This window comes from Carassius gibelio, chromosome B1 (assembly GCF_023724105.1).
Source record: "Carassius gibelio isolate Cgi1373 ecotype wild population from Czech Republic chromosome B1, carGib1.2-hapl.c, whole genome shotgun sequence".
Classification (NCBI taxonomy): domain Eukaryota; kingdom Metazoa; phylum Chordata; class Actinopteri; order Cypriniformes; family Cyprinidae; genus Carassius; species Carassius gibelio.
This window is the reverse complement of record NC_068396.1, coordinates 13,684,081-13,697,803: the sequence shown is the minus strand read 5'-3', so window position 1 is coordinate 13,697,803 and position 13,723 is coordinate 13,684,081. Positions and strand designations below refer to the sequence as shown.

Genomic DNA, 13,723 nt, shown 5'->3' with positions numbered 1-13,723 from the left:
ATTATAATGAAACATTGTTTAAGGTCTTATAAACTACTATTGGTTCTAGTGATTTGGTAAAGCTAGGGTTTAACTGATAGGGACGTGAGCACAGGGGTGTTAATGTATTAGGCTGAGAGTGAATCAAATATGAAAGCGCTCCTCCTTGTGAAGTGTTATCTTCTTTTTGCAGGAGTGTGTGACTGTGTTAGTGTGACTAAAATTTTAATTTGATATACATGCAGACATATCCCAGTGCTAGAAGGATGAATGACGTGTAAAGGTAAAAATATGTGCATGTCATCAGCGTATGGATGCCACTGACATGTGAAGCTTCACTCTATACTGATGTATGTTTTCCACCCCGAAAGATAAAAAATGAGATAAAGGCATGTGCATGCTTTCATGAAAAATAACTACTTGTTTGCGAGCACAGAACTTTATGACTATAAGTTTCTAAAGCCTTTAAGTATGTATAAGCAGTAGTGTGCCTTTGTGTTACCTTGACAGAGTTTTGCAATACAGTGACAGGAAACACATTGGTAGGCATGGAGCTAAGGAACAGTCTGAAGTCCTCATGGATAACAGTGTCTGCAAAGGTCATACAAGAACAGGGCAACAGAAAACAGGACAACAAAATAGCTTTATAGTGGATTCACATGTGCAACACACACTCTGTAATAAAAGTTAGAAGCAGGTGCAAAACAGGTGAGTCTGTCAATAAAAACAGAAGAAGAATATTTTCACTGAACCATACAATAAAGAACACGGACACAAATATAAACATACAAAAATAGTTTTTGTGAATCTAGTCATTCATCTAACAGTGTCAGCTTCTGTGACAAGGTTCTGGAGAAGTCGTAAATAAAATAAGCATGGCATTTTGATGGATTACTTAATCCTTTAAGCAGGAGTTTTATTTTTTTTACATTTTCTTAAATATTTAATGCAGGAGAGACAAACAAATATGGTACACTACAGTTTAAAAAAATCAATAATTGTATTTATTTCAAAGATGCATTAAATGGATCAAAATGTTTTCTATTTCAAATAAATGCTGTTCTCTAGAACTGTATTGTTATTTAAAAAAATCCTGAAATATTTTCTAAATGAAGAGGAAGCAGAAGAAAAATCAGCAAATTAGAATGATTTCTGAAGAATCATGTGATCACTGAAGACTGGATTGAAAATTCAACTTTGCCATCAAAGGAACACATTTTAAAATTAAACATAATTTTTTATAATATTTCATATTACTACTGTTTGTATATATATATATATATATATATATATATATATATATATATATATATATATATATATATATATATATATTCTTTTTTTATTTTTTTACTGTATTTTCGATAACAAATTGGTGAGCATAAGAGACTTTTTTTTTAAACACCACAAAAATCCAACAACCCTTTGAACAGCAGCGTAGTTGAACTTCAGCATTATTACTTTTATCTTTGGTTAGAAGTAAATTCTTTTTTTTTTCACAAGACTTGATAATAAACAATAAATGAATCTCCTGGGGTTGTAGGGGTCCCTCCTGAAGACTCCTAATATAAAGGACTAGGCTACAAGGCAAGACCTCACTTGTACACACATACAAACTAACCAGGTTCAGTGAAGGTTTTGATGAGCTCCTCCATTGCCAGCATCCACGACACAGCCAGGTGACAGTTTTGCAGGAAGATCCAGTTGCCAGTCTTCAGAGCTTCCATTATCATCCTCTCCGCAATAGGCCCCTGACCTTGACCCAGTGAGATTGATTTCACCCTGAAATACAAGAAACTCAAAATAATTGAAAATGTACTGGATTTGCCAGATCTATCATTGTTACCACAATTATTTCAGATATACCCATGCCCACATGAAATTTTAACACAAATACACACACACACACACACACACAAAAGCTTTACTTTTCAAAGAGTCTCTTTGTATTTAAAGGGATTTTTGGCTATCCAAAACTAATACAAGTCCTTGACGGTACGTGAAACTTTTTAAAATGTGTTTCTTGTGGCTTTGTTGGAATGACTAATAAATCAACTGTTCTCATAGTTGGCAAGCAGAAGTGACCAATAGTACCATCCAGACTCACTTGCATGACTGAAAATAAAGGGAATAAAGGAAATTGGCAGCAGTGTGAGCTAGAAACAGTGTCTTGAAATTAATTCTATCATATTCTGGCAGCCAGAAAACGATCTGAGCAGAGGCATGACATGGAAAAATTACAGAGGGTTAAAAACCATTTGAGCAATGGGATTTTGGAGCCACTCTAGGAATATGGAAGACATATAGCAGATGCTGGTTGGCAAAAAAGAAAAGAATTCCAGACAACCTGGATGAGAAAATTAGTAAAGTAGTGGTTAAATAAGGCCGCTGCTATCGTAATGTGGTCCATAAGAGTATCCCAGGATGATACCAGGTCATGATGCACACTAGGAGGCAATAACTATGTGACCTCTGAATAAGAGAGAGAAAGTGATTTGGTGAGGGATGTCATGGCTGAATGAAAGAAAAACTCATCACAATTATAGCTAAGGTGATCAAATTTGATTTTTTCGGTGAGGCACGTAAACAGGAGGAGGAAATTACTGTATGTGTACTGCTGAATGTAATGAGCACAGTAATGCTAAAAGAGTCACGGGATCTGAAGTAGAAGTGAAGTTAGGCCAAAAGAAGAATAGAGGTCCCAGCACTGATCCCTGTGGTACCCCAGTTTTGAGCTAAATATGAAGAGTGTAATCCTATTTTTCAGAAGAACAGGGCAGCAAATAAACCCTCTTCATATATATCACATATTAAAGTTTTTTATTTTTAGGAGATCTGTTTGTAAGCTATCTGAAACATGTATCACACATTCAATATGAATAAATATATTCTGCAGAGGTTAATGTACAACACTGAGCATTCAATCATGTAATTATGTACTTACATGTGTCAGTTAACTGGGAGTGATACTTGGCAAGTGAGTGACTGATTAAATGGTGTATAAATGTCATAGTGCATGTACAAGTACCTATCTTGGTATCCTCTCTCAATTGCAAACCGCTGGAATGCTCCCATTGGATCTGAGCCTGTGCTCAGAATAAAGACCAGGGGAATGGAAGGAGACATGTCTGCATACAAGGTTGCAAGATCCACTGGGGGATTCTCCACAAATTGTTGTCCCAAACCAGTGATAACAAACTCAGTCACTGCAAACACAACCTGAAAACACGCAGAGTAAGTAACTTGAAATACATTTCAATGAAGCCATACCAGTTGATAATGATACGTAACTTAAGCAGACTTTCAAGAAACTTGACACACACAGGAACCGTAACACATACACACAAACAAATCACAGTTTAAGCATATATGGTGGTCTGCTATTAAGCACAATACAGGTACAATACAACATGTATTGTATAAAGGCATTAAATACACTATCACTCAACAGTTTAGTGTCAGTAAGATTTTTTTTATTGTATTTATCAATTAATTCATTTTGTTTTTATTTTTAAATACTACTTTTATTCAGCTGAAAAGTCAGAGCTGTGAGATGTTAACTCAAAATTGTTTGAATTAATCTGAGAATCTGTGAATTTAACTCGGAATTGCAAGAAATAAAATCAGAACAGTGAGATTCTGACAGACACAGTCTTACACAGTAAGTCAACCTTTTTTCTTTCTTTTTTTACCTTCTCCTCCATAAAACTCTTGATGAGAATAAGTTTCTGGAAGGCCCCAAGTCGCTGATTCCAGTGACCTCTGACCTCTGGTTGTTTGTCAGAGGGTATGTCTTCTGAGAAAGGAGGAAGATCAGTAACATACCCATCCAACTGTTCAGGATTTATTGTTACTTCTAGTTGCCCTGCAAAAGAGAGACAAGGGAAAACAGCATTAACATAAGAATTACTGGACGGTTTCCATTTTGATGCTTTTCAAGAAACTGTGCAAGTAAGTGATGTTTCAATGAAACAGGAAGAATATACCCAGTTTGACAGATATAGGTGTGGATAAGATCTCCTTTTTAATGCCATGAAAGCATGGTAGTCGGTCTTCTAGATTACAACAAGTCTCCCAGGCAAAATCAGACAACCATGGCACTTCTGGCTTCTCTGGCAATTCCTGCAGAGGAAGCAGGAGTGTTATTATCAGAAAACGTGTGTGTGTGTTTGTGCATAAGGCTGCATAAGTAATATTTCATCATACTGATGCATGTCAGAAGCCTCAAAGAGCATGAATTGAGACTAAGGACTTTGATCAAGCAACAAGTCATGACTGATTTGTGTACAAAAATGTTGACAAACACTGGAGAAAATCAGTTACAAGCAGTGATGGACAAGTATATTGGATTATTCCTTCCCAGATAATTTTCCTCAATTTCTAAACCATATTAACATCCTATACTGAGAGGTTCATAAATAAGGGAACACAAAAAAATATCTGTCAAGGTTGATAAAATTTGGTAAATGAGAATAGTTTTACTTACACAACCTCTCATGTAAGATGTTAATGGTTATTCACATTTTGTGCAGTAGACACACTGGAGTGAAAGTACAAATTCAATCCACACATTTCATTCTCAATAAGCCACATGATTTGAGTTTCATTCATGTCCCTAATGGCACTGGAATCAAGTTTAAAACTTAGGGTTACCCAACAGAGATGCTTTCCTTAGCAACAAAACTGAACTGTACTCAGTTTACTGAAATACACACAAAAACATATTGCTTTAACGCACACAAAAACAATATAACAGCATGGGGCATTACAGAGATGCCTTTTTAACGGGGGCAGAGACCGCAGGCCCCTGAGGAAAGGGAAAAATTAGAAAACAGCTCTAAAATCGAACAATTAACACGATTAAATCCCATTCATGACCTGTAAAAGGATAATTGCCTTTTGTAGGATCAGAATAAGAACTCACATACATAAGTACTCAAACTGTACACACACACACACACACACAAACACACACACAGGTGTTCTTTCTTTCTCTGTTATCACATATGCCTTTTCAACCTCCCTGACCTTCTCCATGCCTCCAGCTCCGCGCAGAAAGTACTGCCACTCCTGCTGGGAGATCTCTCCCCTCTGCATCATGATCTCCACGCACAGCATGAAGCTGTAGATGGCCTTGTGCTGCTCAAAAAGGCCACGAGACACGTTCTTGTAGGCGCTCAGCAAAGTCTGATCCAACAGAATCTGTAGTCTCATACTCAGATCTCTGTGCTTCTCTGATGACTCAATAGTGTTGTTGAACAACTGCAAAGACATTTCAGGGACATTCTCAGGGAGTGCGTGAGTTGACAAAACGTAAACCAGACCTTGAGTCTGGGGAAAAGTCTGGGGTCGGTAAATACTTCACAATATTAATGTTTTTATTATATGCTTGATCGAATAAATGCAGCTTCAGTGAACATAAGACGTTAGAAAAAATGAAATAAGGTTAGAAAAAATAAAACATAAGGTTAGAAAAAATGAAAAAAATCCTACAGATCCCAAACTTTTAAATAGTATTGTATAGACAAAAGTAAAAAGTAAAGTAATTAATGAATTTTACATTTTTTACATTTTATCCTGAAATAATATTCTAGAATGTCTGCTCTAGATTGAAATTACCTGTTTAAAGTACTTTAGGGAAAACTGGTACATAGGGTCAATCTCAGACAGGCTGGCAATGACAAAATATATGATGGAGCCACGTGTGGCAACAGGGCGATACTTCTCTCTGGCTGCGTTGATCATCTCCTCTGTTGTCTCTGCCTCCACCAGCCGGGATTTGATGGCCTGAGATGTCACCTGTGCAAGAGAAAAGAGGATAAATTGTCAGCAGATCAGTTTGATGTCAAATGTAAGTGTTATACTCCAAACAGAGACAAATGTAATGACTCAACAGCTTGATGTGTTTATAAAGCATCTTAAAATGTGAAAGGAGCTATCAAGCCATCCACATTGACAGCAGTATTAGTGTCGCAGAGATACATGAAACTGTAGCAGAGGTGTCAGACAGAGACAGAGCTGTTTTTGCCTTTAAGATGCATACTTTGTTCATTGCTGGCCCAACCTTTCGTTCATCAATCTATCTGTCCTCCCATTCAGCCTTTCATTACTCTCTGTGGGTGGCGGAGGTTGACAGTGATGTGCAATCTGTGCCTCTGATTCTTGCTCAAATCTGGCACAAACACACTACGTCAGGGGAATTTGCTAAAAATGTATTGTGCCAGCCCAAATGAAAGTGCCATTTATTAGTAAGCGACATCTATGCTGGTTTTGAACATGATTCACTAAAAAGAGATTATGGAGATCAAGACAGCATACACAGCTGTACTGTACTATAATCTAGAGGAGTACTTTTTTTCTATAGTTACACATTATAGAATTTACAGAAGTTATAAAAAATATATATATATGGTAATATGCTCATGTTGAATTGCTTATGATATTGACACAAGAGGAAACATGGCATTTTTTTCCATTTCCAAATCCTAAAACAAATCCTCAGAAGAAAAAGATTCATATGTCTCAGCCCTCATTCCCAAATGTTCACATAATCTTTTGAGTCGACTGTGACATTTGCATTGTTTGTGAAGTAAACCTCTCCCTTTGGTTTGCAGCAGTCATTATCATAGCAGAATAAAAGTTTTAATGACAACTATTAGATAAACAGTGGCAACAAAAAGAGTCTGGACACTTAAAATAAATAAATGTCATTGAATTACAGAAATTATTAAGTATTATTATTAAGAGGCTTCGGCAAACAAATGATGCAAGTCCTTTTCAAAGCTAACTTCATTCCTTTCCAATGATGTATTTTTTTTTTTTAATTGAATGTTGGTGGATTTAACTTACAGTTTTCAATCAAAATGTTTCTTGAGCTGAAATTTACCTTTAAAACATGATATATGGGAAAGTAAATAGTAAACAGTTTTTTAAACAGTATTTTACACTGTAATAATGTTTCACAATATTACAGTTTTTACAGTATTTTCATCAAATAAATGTAACCTTGATGAGCATAAGAGACTTCAAACCCCAAATTGAATGGTAGTGTATGAATTCAAATTGCTTTAGGGTAAAAAAAGGTTAAAATAACATTTTCAGCTGATTTTATATATAATTACTGGCCTACTGATGTCTATTACTCTGCTCACTAAGTAGTTAAATACTGTCTTAACATTAAAACTACTATAGATCAGTAACAAACACATAATTAAAGCTGCAAGCAGCCTTTCTGGGGCCAAGCCCTTATTGCTCTTTGGCTTTTAAGGTTTTTTCAAGCAACTTTTTCAGCACTTTTTACAGAACAGATAGATTCAGAATTACAGATAAGGTGAAATCAGAAGGTCTGATGAGAACGAACGCAGAATGAAGTTACAAAAACACACTTATTTTTGATCCCATTTTAAGAAACTTTAGTACAGCTCTTAACCATGTAATAAAGGAATTGAAATGACAACTTTATTCCCAATTTTAAATTTTTCCCATACAGGTTTCGAACCCACAACCTCACAGGTTCAGAACCAACGCCTTAGCTAAGTGCGCCACATTAGTTGACACAAAATTTACATGGCACAGAAGAGAGGTCAAGATGTGAGAATGATCTCTCACAAGCCCGAAGTAGCATTTTAGCCAGATTAGCATGCTACGCTAAAAAATGCTAACATTGTCAAAGTTAACCAGATTGCTCAAGAGACCCATTAGAGTGAATAGAAAAGTGTTAGCATTTTAGTTCATTAGCATGCTAAGCTAATTAGCATAAATCAACAAACACAGGCACGGTCAACTTCGGAGCTGTACATCTCTGGAACGGGAACGAATATCAAAAATCCGTTCTGTCATTTCTGTCAGGCCCGTTCTGAAGTTCATCTGATAAAACTTTTAACAAAATTGAACAAGATTTCAGGGAGGAGTAGCGAAAAAACTGTATTTCATTCCATTCAATATGGCGGACAGACGCCATGTTGGAAAATGACAATTGAGACATTCTCAGAATCGGCATAACCAAAGGAATAAAATGACATAAAAATAACAAAAATCGATCAACATTTACAGTAGTTATAAGGGGTTTTGCAAGAATCGTTATATCTCTTGAACACTAGGTGGCGCTGTCTTCCAACTTCCGGGGTACTTCCGGCACATGGTGTTGATGATGCCTATCGATTTTTGTGAAGATTTGTACAGTAGTTCAAAAGTTAGAGCAATTTTTGACAAATTTCAAAATGGCGGACGGGTGGTCCAGGTGGTCTTGACAAAATTGACATCCACAGATTCAAAATGATCTACAGAAACCATAGACATCAAGATCATAATTTTCTGATGAATTGTTCAGAAGTTATAAGCAAAAAAGTGCATTTTTGGTATCTCAACACCCATAGGTGGCGCTGTTCCCAAATTTAGCATGGACCCCCAGATCATGGTGTAGATGAAGTGTACCAAGATTGGTATCGATTGATCAAAGTTTGGCCGAGATACAGCATCTCTACCGATTTGAGGTCAACCTCTGTAAGTTCACAGCATCATAACTTTTTTTTTCACTAGTGTTCAAAAAATTCTGTTCAGTCTATTCTGTGCGGCTCAGTCCAAAGATTATCTGTGCCAAATTTCAGAAGAATTGGACCAATTTTGAAGGAGGAGTAGTGTTTAGACTGAATACTGTACTTTTCAAAATGGCCACTACTGTAATGGGCGGAGTCTTAATGTAAGGTGTGGAATGGAATCTCCATGAAGAGACAAAATAGATGTACTAAGTTTTATTTTCATAGAATTAGTGGTTCAAGAGTTATTAACGTTTGAATGTTGAATTTTTGAACTGGTGGTGGCGCTGTAGAGTTGGTCCTAGAGACCCCAAAGTTGGTCAGATCACTAATAATGGTCATCTCTACAAGTGTGCCAAATTTCATCATTTTCCCATGTTCCCTTCATAGGGCTGCCATAGACTCCCATTGGACGAAAATAATAATAATAATAATAAAACGTACAGATACAATAGGGGCTACAGCCCTCTGGGCTTGGCCCCTAACTATGCCCTCACTTTAAACTTCTGACCCCAAACCACTGACCTTCGACTCCTGTAATGTTTGTACAAGCTCCTCATTGTCGAGGATGTTGCCCTCGGAGGTAAAGAGCAGTTTGAGAATTCGGTCCTCAATGGCTTTTAACTGGTTCCGGTCTGCATTGATGCGAACTATAAGCTGGCTTCTCTGTTCTTCCAAGTCAGGACGCTCCAGACGAACTACATCACTGGGTATAGACAAAATTAAACAATCAAAACAAGTCAATCAAAATTTTACATAGTGGTAACTGGCAAGAGGTACATCATTTAAACAAACAATCTGTATAAACATAAAAAAAAAATATTTTGTTAGACAACATTATGTCATTATAGAAACTAGTGTAATGAAATGTGTTTGCATATGATGTACTGTAGGTTGTAAATAGTAATTGTTTATTTGGTGACTAGCTGTGATTGGACCGCCTACGATGGGTGGTAGTAAAAAGTGAAAATGTGTTTCTTAAAAATGTGTCTGTAGTTCAGACAATAGATGAACAGATGAGAAAATACAGCAATAATAAAGCCTATAACAATGTAGGATTTGAGCCGAGGGGTCATGGTTTTCATATCCATTGACCATGAAATAAAAAGCAAAGACAGAAACCTACAACTACTATTTTACTGCATTATTCCATCACTCCATGCTTTTAGAAAAATAAACACCTTTGATTCAGCTATTGTCTCCTAGCTGAATATTTTAAACCTCTGGAAAACTAACATTTTATTTTTTTCCTAAAATTTCATGTTATTGCATTGGACTAAAAGATATTGACTGTGCTCACACACGGTTTAACAACTTCCCACCTTGTTACACTTGTGGTGTTTCCGGACAAAAATAAACAGCCTACAAAAAAAAAATTCTTAATTTGCTATATTATTAACATATATTGGATTCAGTATTATGTGCCTTATGTTTTTGAGTGAACATTGACAAAATGATCCGCAAATAATGCTTTCTTCACTCAAAAACTGAGGTTCATAAGCTCAAATTAATGAGGCCTATGATCAATCATTTTCAAAAAGAAATACAAAACCTGTGATAACTGAAACAAAAACGACTTGACAAAAAGATTGAATCCAAGATTTGTTGACAATATGACATTGTGAGAGATTAACAAGCATTTTTGAACGGAAACATCTAATTAGGTAAAATATAAGATTTTCAGCACTTCAAAATGTTAACTTTAAGTTTTTCTTTATATCAGATTTAAAAAGTTTCAAACTTAACATAATTTGTCTAATGTGCTTTTTGTTTTTAAATGGAATCTGAATATTCAAACCATGCATGGGATTACCTGAGGATTTGATCTTCCAGACCAGACTTGGTAACAGTGAAGTTGATGATGGTCACTTTGATGCACACCTGACACAAATAAGTCACAAAACAACTATGGATGTGTAGCTTAAAGTAGTCATAACATAACTTGTACAGTATCAACATTAATTGAAAGCAAGCTAAATAAATACAGTAACTTGTTCTGGTTTCTCCACCCTGTCATCATTTAGACATTTATGAGATAAAACTGGTGGCTCTGAGAAAGGCAGAAAATCATTCAAATTTGAATTATTAAAACAAAAATTGACCTGTAATTCTAAATAGCAAAAACGTATTCTTTAGGGGAATGTAAATAATGACTGGGATTATCTGCTAAATGTATCCGCTAAGAGATGCTACCTTTCCTCTCTAAAAATCCTCTCGAGGCAAACTCTGTGCTTTGATTGGACCTATGTGCTTTGTATTTGCTGTCTGTCTGTGAGAATGTTTCTTTAGTCCTGACTGGTTTGTCAGCACAGCTCATTTCTCTTCATATAAGCTGAAATGACAGGTCTGTCCTGTCTCTAATGCTGGAGCTTACAACGGCACATCCCTATTTGACAGGCAACCATATCTGGTGGTGTGCTCTCTGCATGCTGCAAGCACTATTGCCCGTGGCCTTGTCTGTTATGATTGCTAGGGCATTGTCTCGTGGCATGTGGCTGCTGATCCGCATCCACCCCAGAATACTGCAGCAAGAGTTGATATGGCGTGGAGCCAGGGAGGGTTTGCTGCACAAGGTGGTGCCACAACAGATATGTGAAGGGCTGGTGCCAGCCGTGTCCACTTTGCTACAGTGCCAAATCTAGTTGACCTTAAACAGGTGTCAACCTTGATCCCAGAATGCTTTCTAAAATTCCCCCTGCCATTTGCACAAAATAATCTGAGAGGATAAATTAACAATGAGCTGCTAATGAAACACTGACAGTAATTACATTAACAAAAAGACTGCGGGGGTCAGACATTTGCTGGGAAGAATGAATTATCAGTCACATGGTTGGAAAAAGTAATGTGAACACCTATGAACACCAATTCCACATATTGGAAAAAGTAATTTAAACTGCTAGGAAATGGATGATATTTCTTCCTACCACAATTAGCTTTTAATACAGCCTCCAACATTCTCAGAATAGATTCATATGCAAACGTTTGAATAGTCTCCAGTAGAATGCAGTATATCAGAACATCTGCAACTTGCTTCAGAGATACTGGAGATGGGAATCTGTTTCTCACTTTACTTTAAGAACTGCCCACAGTGGCTTGATATTATTCATTTCAGGTGAATTATAAAAAAGGCCAGGGCAGATATCGAAGCATATCTTGGTGTTCCAACTGTCCAGGTTTCATGATCATGACTTTATATTTTCACATTTTAGCACTGGTGTCTGTGATTAAAGTTTTAGCAGTTGCAGCTCTTTCAGTTTTCTTTTTTTGGTTTTTGTGAAAACATGGTCTTCAGGATGAATACTGAGGTTTGCTTTCACTTCTGCTGCAGTAATGTTGTGTTGTTTGGACTTATTGGTTATTCTAAGTGTTTGATGGTGCCTCAATTTATTTTATTTTATTTTTCAGAAATGTTCTTTGCTGATGAAATATTGCCATGCTTTTTGTTCGCAGTCATAATCGTAAAGTGTTGTTCTTAAAACACCAAACAATTAGGCTAAGTTTACAGACGCTCCTGCTAAAAAGGCTCCCATGATTTGCCTTTTAAGAAATCTGACAAATCAGCAAGCACTTCTAATTACCACTGCTGAACACAATTTATACTACACTGATAAACAAACTCAAGAATGTAGCCAGTAATAGATAAATAATTTACATAAAATAAAAAACTGAAAACAAAAAAATAAGTTTATATAATATGATGGTGCTTTTTTGTTTGTTTTCTTGTAAATATAATTTTATGTATTTTTTTCTTGTTTTCTGTGTCATTACCTCTGGGAGGTAGTGGGGATTGGCCATTTTGGTGGTCATGTAGAATCTGAAGTTTTTATCATAGTCAATGTCAGAATCTCCAAGTCGGATCAACGTTCTCCCACCTAACACAAACGTCTGCTTCAGAAGAATGGGCTCTAGAGCAGGGTCCAGAGTTTCCTTTAGCTGTAAACACAAATACTGTATAAGTAAAATGCATGATATTTGTTTATTTTGCAGTTATGATAAATATTCAGCATTCAGTTTCATTTTTAAGTTAGATCTCTTGGTACAGATGTCTGATCCTGTTCTTAAAACTGATCTAAAAATAGATGCTAGGGGAAAACTATAAGCCTCAGTTGTCAGCAGTGAAAACAAACATGACTGAAACTAGATTCATCAGAATATCACATCTGGAATGAGTCACAACTAATAAACTGACTATAGAATAATTCATTCAAGACTGAATTAACCATTCAAAGTCAATCAGATTCCAGTTTTCAGTTCCTATCAACTCTAATACGTAATTTTCAATATTTACATTCTTATTTCAGCAATGTATTTGTATTTACATTTGACTACAAAGTTTCAAATGTGAAAGAAGGGTCAAAGTTTACCTCCTCCAGAAGTACAGGCATGCCCAGCCGGATGGCGTTCTCAAGTGTACGGAGGAAACCTGCATCGGTTAACTTGATCACCTTTAAACCATTCTTTGTCTCTTTAGACCGTATCCAACGATTTGCCTAGATAGAAAATTTAAAAGACTGCATTGCATGACTGTAAAAAGGCAATGTGGTGTAACCATACATAAAAATAAAAAAAGTAATAACAAATTTCCTTAATTATTGAACACATGTGAGAGTACGTCATACAGGAATAATGTCATAATATTTTGAGAATACATTCAACATTATGAGAATTAATTCTTAGCAATTACTAGATAATTAAAAATAATATTTTGAGAGACTAGCCTATATTGCACATGCAAAGGGGCACTGGGAGAAATTCCGGTGGCCTGGCGAAAGTTTTAAATTTATGTGGGACTATTAGCAGCAATCATCCTAAGTGTCATATACTCGCAGGGACAGTATGCTTTGAAATAATATTTCATGTGTTTGAATACATTCATTAGCCTATTTGTAGTGCGTCACTCACCCCCAATAATTGTAATAGGATTTGTTCTTTTGGTACTTTTAATATAAAACACAGTCTCAGATTTCAAATTCTGTCAGTTTAATAGTGAAATAAAAACAATATGTCTTACAATAACATGTTTTTCCCGCTCTTTAATGCGGCGTGACATCGCTGTATTAACCTCAGTTTAAGCAGCATGTAAATCAATCATCTTCTCAATTGCAATGAGACATTAGTTTCATTAATTTTGACTGTTTTTCATGCCTTCAGATGTTCCTTCATGTTTATATCATTCTATAACTTGTAATAAAGAGGAAAAAAACATTCAT

General features: G+C 36.0%; 1 protein-coding gene across 1 annotated transcript in view; it reads right to left on the bottom strand.

Annotated features, from left to right (window-relative positions):
• The window catches only part of dnah6 (dynein, axonemal, heavy chain 6), a 77,107-nt gene that overhangs the window by 14,625 nt on the left and 48,759 nt on the right, over window positions 1-13,723 (bottom strand). Inside the window, exons 57-67 of the mRNA XM_052545269.1 lie at window positions 12,878-13,003; window positions 12,282-12,446; window positions 10,327-10,394; window positions 9,039-9,219; window positions 5,599-5,778; window positions 5,008-5,241; window positions 3,966-4,101; window positions 3,672-3,844; window positions 3,008-3,198; window positions 1,601-1,761; window positions 482-570 (exon numbers count right to left, since the gene is read on the bottom strand). Of these exons, the coding sequence (XP_052401229.1) occupies window positions 482-570; window positions 1,601-1,761; window positions 3,008-3,198; window positions 3,672-3,844; window positions 3,966-4,101; window positions 5,008-5,241; window positions 5,599-5,778; window positions 9,039-9,219; window positions 10,327-10,394; window positions 12,282-12,446; window positions 12,878-13,003 (1,704 nt within the window). The remainder of the gene's footprint in view (window positions 1-481; window positions 571-1,600; window positions 1,762-3,007; window positions 3,199-3,671; window positions 3,845-3,965; window positions 4,102-5,007; window positions 5,242-5,598; window positions 5,779-9,038; window positions 9,220-10,326; window positions 10,395-12,281; window positions 12,447-12,877; window positions 13,004-13,723) is intronic.